The sequence below is a fragment of the Antennarius striatus genome, chromosome 11, assembly GCF_040054535.1.
Source record: "Antennarius striatus isolate MH-2024 chromosome 11, ASM4005453v1, whole genome shotgun sequence".
Taxonomy (NCBI): Eukaryota; Metazoa; Chordata; class Actinopteri; order Lophiiformes; family Antennariidae; genus Antennarius; species Antennarius striatus.
Genome location: NC_090786.1, coordinates 21437910 through 21456719, shown reverse-complemented (window position 1 = coordinate 21456719; position 18810 = coordinate 21437910). Strand labels below are relative to the sequence as shown.

General features: G+C 42.6%; 1 protein-coding gene across 2 annotated transcripts in view; it reads right to left on the bottom strand.

Moving 5' to 3' along the window:
* Nucleotides 1–17949, bottom strand: part of LOC137603981 (inositol polyphosphate-5-phosphatase A) — a 153317-nt gene extending 135368 nt beyond the window's left edge. For both annotated transcript variants that reach the window (XM_068327887.1, XM_068327888.1), the window contains exon 1: nucleotides 17372–17949. In XM_068327887.1, coding sequence (XP_068183988.1) covers nucleotides 17372–17446 — 75 coding nt within the window. In that variant the 5' untranslated portion in view covers nucleotides 17447–17949. The remainder of the gene's footprint in view (nucleotides 1–17371) is intronic.
* Between the last annotated feature and the right edge of the window lie 861 nt (nucleotides 17950–18810).

Below are 18810 nucleotides of genomic sequence, written 5' to 3'. Positions count from 1 at the left end.
AAACAAGTCTTGTCTACACAAAACGTAAGTTGTCCAAGAATTCAAGGGATTTCTTCATGTTTGACTTGAAAATTCATTCTAGCTAAGATTTCAAGGTTAACCAATGTGCTAAGAAGTTACCGTGCCAGTAAAGTAATTGATCAAGAAAGCCAATAAAAACTACCTGTAGAATAACTGATATGGCTGCAAACATTTCTCCAAACCTACTTCCAATAATGTAATAACATCAGGTAATGTAATAAATATGCCCTTTTTTACTTCTAATAGGTCAATAACAATAATTGGCCAGTAATATAAAAGTCCTGAACCAATAACTTAATCATTTTTTGATACTAACAGAATAATTTACTGCGTTCTTACCTGGTTTTTACATTAATGCCCTGGTTAAAAACAACAACAACAACCTAACCCTGAGCCAAAATGATCATGTTATCAGTTCAGGACTATTATTACCTTACTGGCCTGTTACGTTTCAAAAAGGGGAAAGTTTGTTCCGTTATTGGCTGGTATTTCATTGTTGGCTGTTATTACATTATTGTTTTCAACACGATGTCATAAAACCTTTAGGGCTTCATTAAATATTTACAAGCAAATTTATAACTTGAGCTGATTCTTGATTCTTTATGACTCAACAACTATAAAAACAAATCATTACCCTACGGAATTTTCAGTGAATTATTTAAGGCTCAAAATACAATAGCCATCAATATTATTTATTGTTATTTATTTTAGTACATCCCGCGAAGGCGATGTATTGCAATTGTCAGTGTTTGTGTGTTCGTCCGTCTGTCCTTCCATCCGTTCTTCACAACAGTTGCAGTTAGAAAGATGAAATAAAAAGCACATTACTGAGAATGAGATGATGACCTTGAGAAATTCAGGTCAATGTCAAATTTCAACTTTTGTACACTCAGGAACCGGACAGGGATAGAAGGACAAGGGAGAAGGACAGTGTGAGTAAGACCATAGATCAACGCTAGTGCTTTGATCAATGACAGTAGGTCAGAGCACTAGCTTTGATCTTTGACCTATGCAAGTAGGTCAGGGTAAAATTTTGAATTCAGGGATGTCGTAGGATGTTGCATTGATGTCAGTGTTGGTTTCGTTCATCCGTTCGTCCGTCCGTTCGTTAGTTGGTCCACCAAATATCATCACAACCATTCAGATGGAAACATGAACCACAAAGTACATGACTCAGGCAGCAAAGGGGATCAAAATGAGATGATGACCCTGACCTTGAGAAAACTAGGTCAAGGTCAAATTTTAACTTTTGTACACTCAGGAACTGGATAAGATAGAGTGAGTGAGTGAGTGAGTGAGTGAGTGAGTGAGTGAGTAGAAATGCATTGATCCCTTAATTAAGGGGGTTCCATCTGGGAAATTAATTTCTCCGTCGCACTACACACAGTGAGTACACAAAACACAGAAAAAGCACACAGAAAGCCCCAGCAGATAGAAAGAAGTACAACACCAAATAGAAAGAGTAATAAATAACCCATCAAGAATATACAAATAGACGAGGGAGAATAAGACAAGGGAGAAGGCCAGTGTGAGTCAGACCGTAGTAAGTAAGACCTTAGCTTTGCTACCATAGATCAAAGCAGTAGCTTTGATCTATGGTCCTACTCACACTGGCCTTCCCCATATGCACTATTCTATGCACTAGTCAGGTGCTGCTTTCAGGGTACCCTTAAGTAGCAGGTTGTTACAGTCTGTGACTGCCTTGTTCTACTTTAGTAGAAGAAAATGACATGCAATTATACGTCACTCACATCACATACATAGTGTGTACAGGCCATGTAACACACACACACACACACACACACACACACACACACACACACAAGAGGCCTGTAAGCATGAAATGGGGGTGGGGGGGTGTGAGTGAAGTGGCGGGCACCTCCTTCTTGGTGCGCCCTAATGATCAACTTGTAATGGGGTCTGTGCCTTGCTCAGGGGCACCCGGCAGTGCTCGGGAGGTGAGCTGACACCTCCCCCTGTCAGCTCACACCCCAGGTGTTTGGGTGGAAGCAGGAATCAGAACGTCAATCTTGTGATCCTTGGACGACCCGCTCTCCTTCTTTCAGCACAAACTTTGGTCTCAGGTGCGAGAGCAGGGATTGTCCTTGGGTGGGACAACTTACCCCCCTTGCCTCCAGTGAAGGACTCACAGATGTGTGAATGTGTGTGATTGTTCTGGTGCTGGTCAGAGACGCCGTTGGTGCTGATTGGCTGCTGTCAGTCTGCCCTAGGGCAGCTGTGGTTACACATGTAGTTTACATCAGCAAGTAAGAATGAGGAGTGAATGAATAATGGATCGCCTGTGAAGCGCTTTGAGTGTTGAGAATAAATCACTACATAAATCAAATCCATTATTATTATGAATGTGGTACAACATAAGGTGGTGTGAACTTTTTGTACATTTTGACTGTTTACTCTCAAGAGGATTCACCATCCCAGTATTTGTGCTGATGGTTCTACACCAAATTAATGTTGTTTAAATTTAAAAACCTTTAGGTAGCACAAACAGCATAAACTCACTAATCCTACAAACTAGATTTCATGAGATACAACTCATTCATCTAATATTGGTATGTATGTATGTGACATTAAGCATCACTTCTCATTAACAATACTATCAACCAAAACATGATACATGCATGTTTGTCCGCTTTAGGATATCATGAGCTCCCATTGTAAAGAGGGACATAGTGAGAAACTTGTATGCCTAATTTAGCGACAGAGGAAATAGACTGAGAAATAGGGCATCACATATTTGACATGAAAAGCTGCTCCACTTTCTAAAGCTTTAAAAAGCCACATGTACGCCTCACATCTCCTGAGACATCTGCACAGGAACGTATGAGGGATCTGGGTTTTGAGCTCTATTTTTATTCAGGCTATCAATGATGTGTTAACACATGAGCGGTCCTGAGAATTGTACCTGATTTTCTTTTCTTTTTTATCACAAATAAAGAATAATTAGGAAAGTCAGTGCTGATGATCAAGAAGATAGTCAAGACTATGAGACCTTGACCCAGCTTGTATCAAACAAGCCGATCGGCTTCGGTATCAAACAAGACAAGCAGCTCTACTCCTGATTGGCTAGTTTGATACTCTTACTGCAGCCTCAGCCAATCATGACTCCTCAAGGGATACATACTAGACTTGTGATGGACTGTCCAGGTATGAGACGTTGGTGTGGTCAGTACCATCTATTAGAATACATGATGAGTTCACAGATCAAGTCTCCTTACAGACTTATCAGTCATAAAGACAAGAATTCAAACAATCGCAATAACAACAATACTCACTATAACTTTTTTTTTTAATCTTGAGAAAACCCTCAGATTTAATATCACAATGATTACATTATTAGTTTCTGAGCTACACCATAACAGGCAATATTCAACTTGCTTCGTAGTATTTGCTTTGTCACTTTGCATATAATTACTTTTCTTAGCTTGATCCCGTTTAGCATCATGGGAGGAGCTGGAGCCCATCACAGAGACACTAGATGTGAGGTCAGCTACGCCCAAGAAAAGTCGCCAGTGTTCCACAGGGCCACATGAAGGACAAAACCCAATCCAGCTCACATTCACGCCCACCAAAACACTATTCCATGTTTGTGGTGGTAGGACGCTGGAGAACACACGCAAACTCCAGATCCTCAGCCTGAAGACCTAGCTGTGAGGCGGCAGTACTACCCACTGCAACACCAGGATGCCATCTGCTATAATCACAATCAAACAAAACTAGCAACAAATGATTGTCATGAACACGTGTAACTTGTTCAAAACAGAAATTCCTAGCAATAAAGGGAACCACTGTTAAACAAAGACAAGTCTGATTTAGTTCCTAAAGCTGCATCATAGTGTCTTCATTGTAGAATGATGCATAATACGTCCAGGAGTAATCCTTGGGTTTGAGGAAAAAAGATAATCATCCCATCATTGGTTTCTATGAGAACACGTGATTAAATCAGCAGTGTAACTCCCTAGTGTCTGAACAGAGGATGTGCTTTCATGGCTGAATCTGTATCAACGTTGATTCAAATGGTACATGATACCATTGTAAAATACTCTTAAAGGAAATGGTTGACAGCAAGAAGAGAAAATGTAAGTTCCCTTCCTGTGGTGGGACATGGTCCTGCCCCCTCAGTAGAGTCACTCTGTAGCTGTACAGCTGCTTTGTTTTGTCTCTCTGGGGTCATTGGCTATTTTCTGCATCATCAGACTCCCAGGGGTCTCTGGCCTCTCTCCTGTGTCCTTTGTCCTGTGGTTGTCTATTTATTTTGTTGGTCTTCCCTTCTCACCGTTGCCTGTTCTTATCTGGCGGTGGTCTCCTGCACACAGCATCCTGTTTGCACTGAGGCAGGACAAACACTGGCCCCGTGCGATGCTGAAGATATTTCACAAGCGACCACATTTGCAGCACATCTTTATAATTGGGTTCTTCCTGCTGGGGGAGTGCTCAGGAGAAAGATACACAGAACTGAAAAGAAAGAGGGGAAGGAAAAAGTTGCAATGGGACAGGCTAGAGACCAGGACCCCATTAAAGTGTCCCAGAGACATCCCACATGTCAGTCTGCTATGTTCCTTGTTCCATGTAGAGCATTAAAATCTAAATTAAAATCTGTGTCACACAAAAATAGGTTAAATCCATCATAGTTCATCACAGAAGACCAAAAGTGGGCAAAGTCAGTCTCTCCCAATACTCTTCAAACATGGTCAAAACATGTCCAAATTGAGAATTCATCTCTCTCTAATGAGTCCCCAGAGAATCTGGTTTCTAAACTAAAATGTCGAAAGAGCACTGGAAATCAACCAATCAACAATCAAGCTCCGATGGATGTAAAACAGAGCAGAACACAGAGGCTTTGTGGTCAACACACGTGTCAAAAGTGTCAAACAGCTTGTCAAACATGTTGGACCAGATGATGATCTCCCCCAAATCTTCTCTTGATGTAGGTGTGGACTTGTTCACCAAAACACTGGTACAACTTTAAAATGGGGGGGGCAGTACCTCAGTCCACTAAGTGGACCAGGACTGGACTGGGGACCAGAGGTTGCTGGGTTTAGATCCAGGTGGTCCGAAACATTAGGAGTGTGGGCCAGCAGTGGGAGGTGTCAGCTCATCTCCTGAGTACTGCCAAGGTGCCCTTGAGCAAGACACCCCCCCACTCACAAACTGCTCACCAAAGGAGCTGCCCATCACTCTGCCTCTCATCTGTATATACTGCATGCCTACAGGCCCCTTTGTGTGTGTGTGTGTGTGTGTGTGTGTGTGTGTGTGTGTGTGTGTGTGTGTGTGTGTGTGTGTGTGTGTTTGTATGTGTGTGTGTGTGTGTGTGTGTGTTTCAAGAGTTTGTACACACATACACATCTCAATGTACCAACAAAAACACCATGAGTGAAGAAAATCATTTTCTACAAGATAAATAAAGTGTATTTCTTCTGTCTTCTTCAAAAGATGATTTTACACATCATTACCTCTTCCCTCAAATGTTTTCCACTACAAGTTACAGAGGTGGAGTGAGTGTTTCTCTACTAATAATGGTTGGTGCTAATAATGATGTTGCTAATATTTACTGTTACAACCCGCTGCTAACCGTTAGTGGAACTTTTAGAATGTCTGGTTAGAGTTCTCAGGGGTATTCAATGTGGTCTCCAACACTTTCCATGGATTTTTCTTCACAGGCGTGTCAAATGTGGCAGTTTGATGACGTAAAGGCGTCACGGTGGTCCAGTGGGTGGCGCTGTCGCCACACAGCAAGGCGGTTTTGGGTTCATGTCTGTGTGGGTTCTCTCCAGGTTCTCCAGCTTCCTCCCCCCTCCAGAAGCATGAGCTTCAGGTTAATTGGCTGGTCCCAAATTGACGGTGTGTGTGTGTGTGTGTGTGTGTGTGTGTGTGTGTGGCTCCGCGGTGCACTGGCGCCATGCCCAGAGTTTCCCCCACCTCACGCCCTATGACATGCTGGAATAGGCTCCAGCTCCTCGTGACAGCGGATGAAGCAGTTTGAATGTGAATGAATGAACCAATGATGACGTACAGCCTAAGATCCACCAACATTGACCTTTTAGAGCGTATGTTCACCAACAGTTGATTTAGGATTTCTGCATTGTAGTAAGAAGAGATGAGATGAGGTATACTTTACTGATCCCAAACTGGGAAATTCAAAAGTACCACGCTAACTTGGCTAAATGTAAACTTCATTTCGGGAAAATACTTGTTTGTTTATAAATTAAATTAATTTAAATGCTTTAGTATATATTCGTTTAAACATGCTGCCATGTGTCATCAAAAAGACAACAAAGGATGGTTTTCTTCCTCTGGTAGGCCGTGAACGCTTTCTTCCCATCTCTTTTTTTCAAATAGAAGGTAGTCCTCAGTGTTAACATGGAGATGAAATAAAATCTGTACAAACACAGTGAACCATGCCTGGAGGATTGTAACACAGGTGTAACACAGGTGTGGTGGAGGTGGGGGAGTCCCATCTAAATCATCTTGGCATTGAAGGCTCACTGTTCCACAGTAGCAGAAACAACAAACCACTGCTGGTTCAACCAAGTATAACAACCAAATCAAGATATCTTCTAGCTGCACCGTACGAACAGGTTATAACCACTGACCACCACTGGAAGCACACAAATACAGTTCATGGAACAATTACAGCGGAAAGTCATCCGCATACGGCACACTGGTAGAATATACATCCAGTAGAGGATGGCTGACCCCCACCCCAAAGACATCCAAAGGTTTGGCCAGTCCACAAGGAGGGGGATTACTACTTTAAAGTCTCACTCAAGTCTCACTCACGTACATACATAGTGTGTGTGGAAAAACTAACACAAAAAAAAAAATGTAACAAATGTACACCTGAGTGACAAATGTAATTTCCCCTGGGGGATCAATAAAGTGTATCTTCTTCTTCTTCTTCTTCTTCTTCAAGGCCCCATACAGCTAGCTGTTTCAATATGACACTACATCATGCAGCTCACCTTGGAAACAGAAGGGTACGTGTTCAATCACTTGAGTGTACATGTGAAGGCCTTAGTTGTGTCCAGAGCCCATGTGTACAAGTTCAGTGGAAGAGTTTATACTTCTGTGAACAACATCATGACCCCATGACCTGTCCTTGCAGCTGAACTCTGGGAATTCTCTTCCCTCAGTGTAATCTCTTTTCACCCCTCCATAAATATTGCCTATGGCTACTCCCAGGATATTTTTAGAAACTTCCATTCTTTTGCTCTTGCAGAAAACAAACTGTTGATGACACCCAGAGGGAGCGTACCCACCCTTCATGAGTGGATGTGACAAGTTACCCTCGGTGAGTGTCACTGTTTATCTGAAGCCAGCTCCAGTGGGCAGGAGGATGTGAGACGTCCTTTCCTTAATTTCCTTTTTTGGCAGTTGGAGAAGTGACACGTTCATTTGGCAGAATGAGGAGTTAAGAACTTATTTTAGAGTTGAAGAACTAGGCTCATGTAGGTCATGTGACAGACAGGGCAGAGTGTGACACTTGAAGTGAACTGTCACCATCTGTGTATGTATTATATATATATATATATATATATATATATATATATATATGTATGTGTGTGTGTGTGTGTGTGTGTGTGTGTGTGTGTGTGTGTGTGTGTGTGTGTGTGTGTGTATAAATATATATAAGAGAGAGATTTTACTATTTTAAAACTAATGGCTGGGGCCTAGGTGGTCAGAGAGTTGTCCACTGGCCGATGTATCTCAGAGAGGTTAAACCCCGACTAACTCATTAGGCAAACGAGGGGCCGCCCACTGCTCCTCAGAAACAGTTCAATGCAGAATGGGTTTCATAATATTACACAATTCTGCTTTGCTTTCCTTTAACATGTAAAGTTTCCTTTAACAGACACAAACCCATCCATCTGGACCAGTGTAAATGGAACATGGCCTGGTGCTCCAGAGGATGGGGAGTCGCTGCAGAGCTCTAACGGCCACTGCTGCGAACAGAATAAAGGGGAAAGAGCGATGGCGCTAGTAACACTGTGGTCAAGGACTAGATGGAAACAAAAATCCTGCTGGATTGTCTCCAGACGATAAGATCCATGTGGACACGTCCAGACATATTTTCCAAACAGGCAAAAACAAAGACATTGTTTCTGAACAGGAACAATGCAGCAGGAAGGAGGCTGAACACGTCTAATCATGAAGTCACAGGCGTGGCAGAAGGACATGGTGGTCACAGACCCCAGGCAGGATCACCAGATACCAATTCTCTATGGAGCTGACAGAGATTGGAACTAGTCTGGAAAATGTATATTACTCCATTTATGTTTCGTACAACTGTTTATGTTTGTGTATAGCCACTGAAGTACAGTCCTATATTAGCTTTCTGAGTGGATTGGTGCTCTCCCAGTAAGAAGACTACCTGTCCAATACGGCCACTTACCAGGACTGACGGTTGTAAAAATTTATTTTCATTATTTTTCCAAAGAAACAAAGATCCATTCTGAATCTTCAACTGTTCCTCAATTCCTCTTGAAACATGACTGAGAAAGGAGAGGACAAATTATGTAATATTTAAAACAGATGCATAGACAGAGTGTGGGAAAAGGTAATAAAGATAGAAGGTGGTTTAATATCAGTATGGGGAGCTTTCAGAAATGTTTAAATTACCGTAAATAATAAGATTAATAGTTTGTTGTATCGTGGAATTTGTTAATCGTGTGTGATTCCTGGAACGCATTAACCACGAGGAACGAGGGGTCACTGTATTGTATTTTCTAGAACATATAGTACACTGTATGTATTTTCTCCACCCTGTGATAACAGTTGGCGTAGTATCAATGTCAAATCCCACAAATGTGGATTGACATGTTTTTATTTATTCCTTTTAAAAGTTGAATAGCATCATTAAGCCTGTGACCCAAATCGAACCCATGAATCGACTGTAAATGTCTTCAAACTGATGAAACTGTACAATGTTTGAGAGCTCTTTACCATCCAATCAGAGGGGAGATAAATTATCATGTAGGAAGGGTAAATATTTTCTGTAGCATGTTAATCCCTTCAAGACATAGCGCATCTCCACACACCTTTGTGTCATTAAAGATTCCTTTATTAGTCCCTCGTAGGGGAAATTATTTTTCCACTCGTTAGTAATCCTTACACACACATGTACATGAGGTACAGGCCTGAAATGCGCACGCACACACACACACACACACACACACACACACACACACACACACACACACACACACATCTTGGCGTGCCTGAAATAGGAGCCCAAAAATGTCCAACAGTCAAATACTGATGTTCACTGAGAGGCGTGGGGTTTTTTCCATTAACACATTGCAAAATTTTGATATAAACCAGACACAGATCTGAGCAATTGAAGATTATTGAAAATTTATTTTCATACCTATTATTTACAGTACAGCTCACACAGTGATACCATCCTGGTTCTCTGACCAACTGCACGACTCTAATCCAGGAAAGGTGGAAAAAGGAAGAGGCTAGAGGAAAGGCATCATCATAGGCATCAGTAATAGTTGGCTCTGTCCATTGGCTTGACCAGACCAGTTACAACCTTTTTGGGCTGGGACCACTGTAGGAAAAACCAGAATGGCCTAAACTAGGAGAAGAGAGACAATAAAAGAAGAACTGACTGACAAAACTGAAAATTGTAAAATATAGATAGAAAAAAATAAGAGGTGCTGCGTCTCTCTAAAGGGAAATAGCTAAGTAGCTATTGAGGGATGATGACTGAACAACCAACATTTTGTGGAAAATAATCAACAAGGTTACAGACTTTAATAATAACACATGAAGCTATCAGGAACCCGTTAACCTCCACTGCTACTATTTTCAAAATTGCAACAATGTCTGGAGTTTCCAGAAATACGAGGTGTTCGGTGCTCAGAGACATGCTGAGGTAAGGAGGGTTGAAACATGACCACCACTGAACAAGACTAACAAGTTGAAAAGGGAAGACTGGTCCAAGAGGTGTTTGAAGACACATTTCTGAGGTGTTATAAACGGATGAAATGAGACAGACGCCTGACAAACCAGACTGACGCGCCACCGAGCTCTACCTCAAGTCAGGTGCCATCAAGGCGGAGGTGGGTACTGGTTTCTGTTGCCGGTATTAAGGATGAGCTGGTAGGAACTTTTCAGGTTGAAGACGGAGTTAAAATCAATTCCCAATACTGCTGCCATTAATTATAAGATACTTATAGGATAAGTACTCAAGAAAAGTTCCACATGATTTAAGAAGACCATCAGTTTTATGCAGGAAAGTTCTCCATCACATGCATCCTAGCATGTAGCTGTGTGGCTAGCCAGAAAAGGCCTTAAGGCCCCCTCCTCACCCGACTGACAATTTACAAGCCCTTACTAAGCTGGAGATTTACAATGAGGGAATACAGGTAGTTCTCAAGATATGAACATTTGATTTACGATCATTTGGAAATTCACACAAATGCTCCCAGCCTCAGCAAACTACTGCAGTTCCCATTTCTGCCACAACCCCGGCATCATACCTTGATACTTTAGTTTGTCAGGGATGATAAAGCAAAGGCTAGTGAAGAGAGTGGTAGTGGTGACTGATGACAACTCTGACTCTAACGACAACAAATCCTCCCTCCACCTCTTCCTTCACTCTAAAGATAAGTTACATGCCACAATACCGTACAGCAAATCGTCAATATCGACAGCTAACTCAGGCTGTTGTTGGATGGGCTTAAGAAGACAGGTTGAGAGTTCCCTGAAGTGTTCTCTTCTTTTCTTCAAGAATTAAATTATAAGGAAAAAGGTTAAAAAGTTAACGGCAAACTAATCTGAATTCAAAACCACCGCTATACGTGTTTACATCCCGCTTCAAAGCGGTGATGTGTTGTAATGTCAGTGTTGGCGTGTGCGTCCGTTAGTCCACCAAATATCTTCACAACCATTCAGATAGAAAGATGAAACAAAAAGCACAATACTCAAGTAGCAAAGGGGATGAACATGAGATGATGACCTTCCCCTTTGGAAAATTAGGTCAAGCTCAAATTTTAACTTTTGTACACTCAGGAACCAGATGAGATAGAAAGACGAGGGAGGACAGTGTAAGACTATAGATCAAAGCTTTGATCTATGGTCAAAGCTAGTGCATAGCTTTGACCTACCCTGAAAAGTCAAAGCTATGCACTTGTCAGGTACTACTTGCAGGGTACCCTGACCTACCCTGGAAGTGGTCAGGGTTAGTCGCGGGATGTTGCAGTCTGACTGCCTTGTTTACAATGTAGTTAATACGTGCAGCTTCTCTTCTTGATAACTGGACTTTCTTTCATTGTTTGCTTATGTAGCACTCAACAATGAATGAAATACGTGACCGCCATTAGATCTTATAACTAATACTGTGCTGATATTCCATCTAGTCTAAGTGTTCAAACTCACCCACTGAGCACGATAAAAACAGGTTGATCTACTGCTTCCAGGTTGTTAACCAACTTTGAAGCAATGCTGCTCTATGTGGTTTTGGAACAGAATTTGCATATTGTCAGAACATAGAGAAAACAGCATATATAGAGTACAATTGCATACATTCCAGTGCAAAATGTCAGGGTACATGCCGTACTGACATCGTCAAACTTCTTATAGCGAGTATATTATAACGCGATCAGCAGTGTAACAAGTTGACAGTGACACAATGTAATTCAGTGACCTCAGTAAACATGAGAATTTAGTCTGAAGAATTAAACTAAATTAAACTGAAGACTGACAGCTGGACAAAAGAAGCTGGGCCCCTCAAATGCACGTTGACATTGAATAACTTTTATGCTGGGGTACAAAGACGGACTCACACAACACTTAATGGCGTCGCACATTAAGTGTTTATATCTATTCACCAACGGACCGAGAGAGCAGGTCCAAGATGAATGAAGAGCCCCCCCATCAACAAGATCGCAACGATCAAAGGATCGTCAAGAGTCCAGGACTGATACCACTTGGGACTGAGCAAATGTACGTGTGTGTGTGTGTGTGTGTGTGTGTGTGTGTGTGTGTGTGTGTGTGTGAGAAAGAGAGGGATCCATGAACAGTCTCCACCAGATCAGACAGAGTGGGCCTATATAAGGACATCCCCACTGTACCTTTCATTTGTCACATGAAGAAAAAAAAAATGATTGAGACAAAGGGGATGAAAATGTGATGATGACCTTGACCTTGAGAAAACTTGGTCAAGGTCAAATTTCAACTATTGTACACTCAGGAACCGGATAAGATAGAAAGAAGTGGGAGAAGGTCAGTGTGAGTAAGACCATAGATCAAAGCTAGGGCTTTGATGTATGGTCTTACTCACACTGACCTTCTCCATAAGCACTAGTCGAGTTGGGTGGGAACATTGAGACTAAGATTAAATTAAGATTAAATTCACTGTCAATCCCTCATTGGGCAAATTATATTCTCACTCATTCATGTACATACATATGTGTGTGTGTGTGTGTGTGTGTCAACCACAGCACAATGTTATGTGCAGGCCCCTGAAACAGACACAACACACTCGGTGCCAGTAGGCGTGCAGTTAGTGCAGCAGTACAGGGGAGAAAGAGTGACGGGTCACAACTTCTGGGTGTGCCCCAAATGAGCAGCTGGTAGGGAAGTGGTGCTTTGCTGAAGGGCGCCTTGGCAGTGGCCGGGAGGTGACACCTCCTTGGGCTTGTACTAGCTATTCACCACTTTGCCATAGGTGAAGTAAATTCCACAGTGGCTACAAGGTTTTTAGCCTGTGTAGCCACAGTGGCGTTCTTATTTTTAGGAAAAAAAGGCTGAAACTTACAACTTTTTTGGAAAATCCCCGAGCCTTAACATAAGAAAACAATAGCATGTGGCTATTTCCGCATGCCCTGAACGCTCCCGATCATTAAATATGTACTCGAGTCATGACCTCCTCTCGTCCAATGAAAAACAAAGATTCTTTTTTTACAAGCAACCCACAAATTGGTGTACGACACGGTGAGGACGACCAATCGAAAGAAAATGAGAATGGAGTGTTTTATAGTAGATTTTGTGTTAAAATTCTAATTGAACAACAAATGGTGAATGCTGAAAGGGGGGAGGAGTGGTGACAGACCGATCAGAAGGTCAATGAAAGATATTATCAATACTTGTTTGTAGTCTTAGACTTTTGATCTCTGTGACCAGCAGGAATAACCAGCGATGATGTAAATGTGTATTCACCTCGCTTGATGTTTTATATGCCTTTTTAAATTGAAATGAAAAATCATGTTATTGAATTAAAAATAAATAAACCATGGCATACCAATGGTGTTGGTGGTGGTCAAAGTTAAAATGTCTTCTAGTCCAAGTAAAACTTACAAATAAACATTGAGTAATATTTTGTATGACTGTATCTTCACATAGTGAATGCAAGTTTTTAATTGTTGAATCTCACATTTATACCTGCATAAAGTAGGACAGAAATAAAGAGAGTTCAGCTTGAACTGTTGACTTTAGTGTATTTTTGTAGGTAAACTAAACAGAAGATTTTGCTCTCAGAATGCAGGTAAACAATCCCATTTTCTAAAAAATTTCCCGTGGGGGGGCCCCCAGGACTCCTCCTATTAATCTTATTATTTATGGTAATTTAAATGTTTCTGAATCCCCCCACCCTCCCATACTGATATTAAACCACTTTCTATCTGTATGACTTTTAAAACACTCTGATAGACTGTTTAAAGCACTTTTGTGTCTCACGGAAGTCAGAGACTCACAGAACGTAGCGCACTTCAGGATGCTGTCAGCCAATAGAATGAGAGTACGGTATCACGTGACTACCTACTAAAAATCCGCGATGAGATGAAGTCGCGAGCGTTGATGCGAGAATACGTGAGGGCGAACTGTAAAACAATTGTGCTTACAAATAACCTTACATTAAAAAATTACTGTCCCTGGGCCAAGCAGTATTTCTGGGTCTGAATCTGAATCATGTGGAATCATTTAGAGTAATAAAATATTAAGATACCTTTAGACATATTAATGCCACATGTTATACCTCGAAGCAAATGTTTTCTCAGAATTAGTTATATATATCACACTTTACTACTACTGCAGGATTTTGTATAATCAAGAAAATGTTGCACTTAAGAATCTGACTTTACTTTGTCTGCTGGTGGTAAATTACAATCACTTCCACTCTTTTTTTAGATTTATTCCATCAGGATGGAAGAGGGCAGAGGAGGGAAACACCAAAAGAGAATCATCTGATCCTTGTTTCCTAAATGTTTCTATTCCTAACCCTGCACCAATGAATCGTAACAGATTAGGACCAAAAAAGAACCAAAGTCAAGTTATCACAGTCTGATTTAACTCCTTCACAAAACTGGAGTTAAAAGACCAGATTAAACATGAAGAGTTAAAGGATTGAAGTATGAGATTAATGTTAAAAATAAAGTGTTTATAACATTGTGAACTTCCACCATGTCTACTTATCCACACAACATCACATTTGGTGTTATAGATTTACAAAGTAAAGAGTACTACCAACTCTAGAAATAGACATGTTTTAATGCTCAATGACATGATTCAGTTATGGAATTCATTCCCATCATGTGACACACACACACGACACACACTCATAGCTGTGAAAGCGCCACTGAAGACTAAATCCTGGGGTTTGAGACAGGAACTTTTTCCTGCTCTGTTCTATCTTTGGTCAAGTAAATATGTCATCTCAGTAGGGTCCGCGCTGCCATATCCTGAGCTAATGCTCTGAGGAAAGGAGAGGAAGCAACAGAATGAAATGAAACATGACTGAAGCAGTGAAAAATAAGTCAGAAGACTGAAGCAAAAGGAGGATATAAACAAAGACCAGTCTGAGTGTTCAAGTGCTTTCAATGCTGTACTTCCACAGTCGGGTACGATTCACTTCACAGGAGAGTATGGTGAAACACTCCTGACTCCATCTTTGGATCTAGATGGATGATAAACTTCTAGATGTTCCTCACTACATTCCTCTTAACAGGTTTCTCATGAAGCGATGGGGCAGGTTGGTTTAGTCCTGCTGGTACAGACTGACAGGAAATAAATGACAATCAAAAGGATTATAATAGTAACGCAGCACCGGACCACTGCAGCATCTCATCTGCTTTTCTGTTATGTTGCCATGGTGATGTTGATTCATCACTTTTCCTTTCCACATGTTTTCTTTTCATCCACAGGCATCGCTGCACCTCGTCATGAGAGAACCTTCAGTGTAGTTCTAACCCAGCAGCTGCTGAGGGGATGGAATACACGACGCAAGGTCTTTAGATGTGTTTAGAGTTTAGAGGGAGTTCGACTGACTGGCAGGAAACATAAAAGTAAGGGAAGCCTACATCAGACCTACGTCAGCCGGTTAGTGCCAATTTAAGAAACAGTGCATCGTTTTATGGGATGGTCGTCCAGTGTTTGTTTTTACTGTGGTGACAAACCTGATCAGTTTAAAAAAAAGAACATTTTTCAATTCAAAATTTGTCAGATCTTTCGACAGGTAGGAGAGAGGCTGCAGCAAGTTCTTGATCATTTTGTCAAATGAAGCTTGAATGTTAACATCAGACCTCATTTTCATTACTGAGTCCTGGTGTGTGAGCTGGGTAGATTATCATCATACTTAAGAACGGCCCCTCCAGGCATCATGACTCTTATTTGATGACTGTAAGTCCAGCCTACATAGTTTCCACCTGTTTAAACAAACTAATGAAAAAGAAAACACTGCACAGCTCTCCAAGCACTGAGTACAACAACACCAGATACCTCAATGTCCATCCGGATCAATAAAGTATTTTTGATTTGGTTGACAGTGACGGTTACCTCACTTGAAAGTCAGACAGTCAGCATGTTTCAGTGTTCGGCCACAGCCAGCAACGTTTTTTCAATCTTCAGAGTATCCACAGTGATCCCTCCTTCTCTGCAGTTAACGCGTTCCAGGAACCACACACGATCGAGGAATCCGCGAACGAGATCACGATTTATTAACTTATTATTTACGGTAACTTAAACATCTATGAACCCCCCCACACACACACACACACACTGATATTAAACCACCTTCTATCTGTATTACCTTTAAAACACTCTGATAGACTGTTTAAAGCACGTTTGTGTCTCACGGAAGTCCAAGACTCACGGAACGTAGCGCACTTCAGGATGCCGTCAGCCAATAGAATGTAAGTACGGTATCATGTGACTAACTACCAAACTGTTTTTTTTTAAGAATGACTACCAGGCTGTAACATTTTGATAAAAAATAATATGTAATTTTACTTTTTTTTCTTTATACTTAAACAGTTATGACATTGTTATTAATAAAATTGTTAACTTAACATTTTGTTTAGTTCTTATATTGTACTGTTGGTTAAAGTCAATCCTTGCGTCGCTTCTACTGTATATTCTGTTATTACTTCTGGGATGCATAAACGTTATGTTGGGATGCACGCATTTTTGTTTGAAGAGCATCCCAGGGATCCACTGCTTCCTGGAGGTAACGTGATATATACAGTATCTATATATACATACTGTATATATACTTTATATGCTGAATACTGCCTGCTTCATACATGACACACACACACACTCATACGATAAGGCCTTTAAGTGTGTTTTGTGAAAAGCAGGGTAATAACAGGTTTGCCCCAGAGAGGCATGTTCCCTCACGATCAGCTCCTAACAGGAGGGGCAAAGGCAAGAGGGGGGTTCTGTTGACACAACAGTGAAAGTGACACAAGTGTCTCAACCTGAAACACTTGTGCTTCCCACAGTGATTACAGCACATGAGGCAACACACTGTCAACTGGCACCGAGTCACCAGACACTCCTTCAGATTAACGCAGACTACCTGCTGGAAACACCAACTCCAAACCAATCTCACCTGAAACAGGTGTGAAACCAATGATGTCACAAACAGAAGACAAAGAGAAGAATGAGCTCCAGGAGAGTCAACAGAGCTGCTCCTGGTGAACACAACTACTCTAGTGTCAACACACAGCACCAGACCTGCAATCACACACATCAGTCACACGAGTAGTGCAAACACGGCGCTTCCGCATGAGGCTGGGCTGATTGGACTGTTTTATTAGTCCTGTGACCCCATTGGGGGTAAATAATAAAAACACCCACTAGGACACGCAGCAGGGGCCTGCAGCTGTGCGTTCATAGAAAGTGACACCACACGAGTTAGTGTGTAGAAATAAATCACACACACACACACACACACACACACACACACACACACACAAACAGCTGCGGTGTGTGAGGCCCACGTGTGAACGCAACGTTTAACGCACTTCACGCACGAGTCGTGACCCGCTGAGACGTCATTCATCCACTCATGAGCCGGAGGTGAACACATGATCAGGGGAACACTCACATCCTCAAACAGCGATCCTACGTTGGCTGTCACCAGCAGGATCCCCGCGCCCTGCGCCGCCTGCTGCCCCGCCATCAGCGCGTCTGACGCGGGCTTCCCGGCGGGCTGTAGGGGGGGTGCGGGAGGATTCTGCTAAAGCCGACGAATGTCTCACGAAACGGGTTATAAGAGCGGGAGTCCACGGGGGCTGCGGGAGAGGCGGCTCAGCCTGAGCATAACGCAGCAGCGGCTGAGCGTCCACCCCGGGTCCGCTGCTGGCCGCGTCCGGGTCCGCTGCTGGCCGCGTCCGGGTCCGCTGCTGGCCCCGTCCGGTGCTGGCCGCGTCCGGGTCCGCTGCTGGCCCCGTCCGGTGCTGGCCGCGTCCGGGTCCGCTGCTGGCTGCGTCCGGGTCCGCTGCTGGCCCCGTCCGGGTCCGCTGCTGGCCGCGTCCGGTGTCGCTGCTGGCGCTACTGCTTCATGTTCAGCGCCATCGCACTAGTTTTCCTTTTAATCCACGATCAAGTGCCGAAGGCTCCGCTTCATTCCAGGAGCAGCGTTCCTCCAGCATTAGTAGCTGGACTCCGCCAGGACCATTGACTCCAGCGTTCAGGGATAGGCTGGAGTCCGACGTTCCTCTGACGTCACTATGCCAATGGAAACACGAGTCTGTCTTAAAGGGACGGTACTCAGTCAACAGGAGCGCAGCTTTGTGTGAAGCGCAGGTTTTACTGTTACATCCCGCTTCAAAGCGGGGATGTAGTGTAATGTCAGTGTTGGTGTGTCCGTTCGTTAGTCCACCAAATATCTTCACAAACGTTGCAGATAGAAGGATGAAACAAAAAACGCATTACTCAGGCAGCAAAGGGGATGAAAATGAGATGATGACCTTGACCTTGAAAAAACTAGATCAGGGTCAAATTTACATTTTTGTACACTCAGGAACCGGATAAGATAGAAAGATGAGGTAGAAGGCAAGTGTGAGTAAGACCATAGTAGGTCAGAGCACTAGCTTTGATCTTTGATGCATGCAAGTAGGTTAGGGTTAAAATTTTACATTCAGGGGTGTCGCGGGATGTTGCAGTCTTTGACTGCATTGGTTCTAGTTCTGTTTTGGTTTGTCCGCATCCGTTCTGTAGTGTAACATCAGGTGAAAGTGCTGGCAAGTGACTCTTTGCATTCAAATATCTTTTCCCGAGGCTCAGTTATCCTTGCGTGACCACACATTCAGGTAATAGTGTCAGTCTCAGGTGCACAGAAGAGGTTTCTGAGAATAATTTCAGAACTACAGTGCGCCCTCGCGCATTCGCGGATGAACGCTCAGGACGCCGTCTCATCGCGGATCTTTTGTAGGCAGTAATGTGATACCATATGTGCATTCTATTGGCTGACAGCATCCGGAAGTGTGCTACGTTCCGTCAGTCTTGGACTTTCGTGAGACACAAAAATGCTTTAAACGGTCT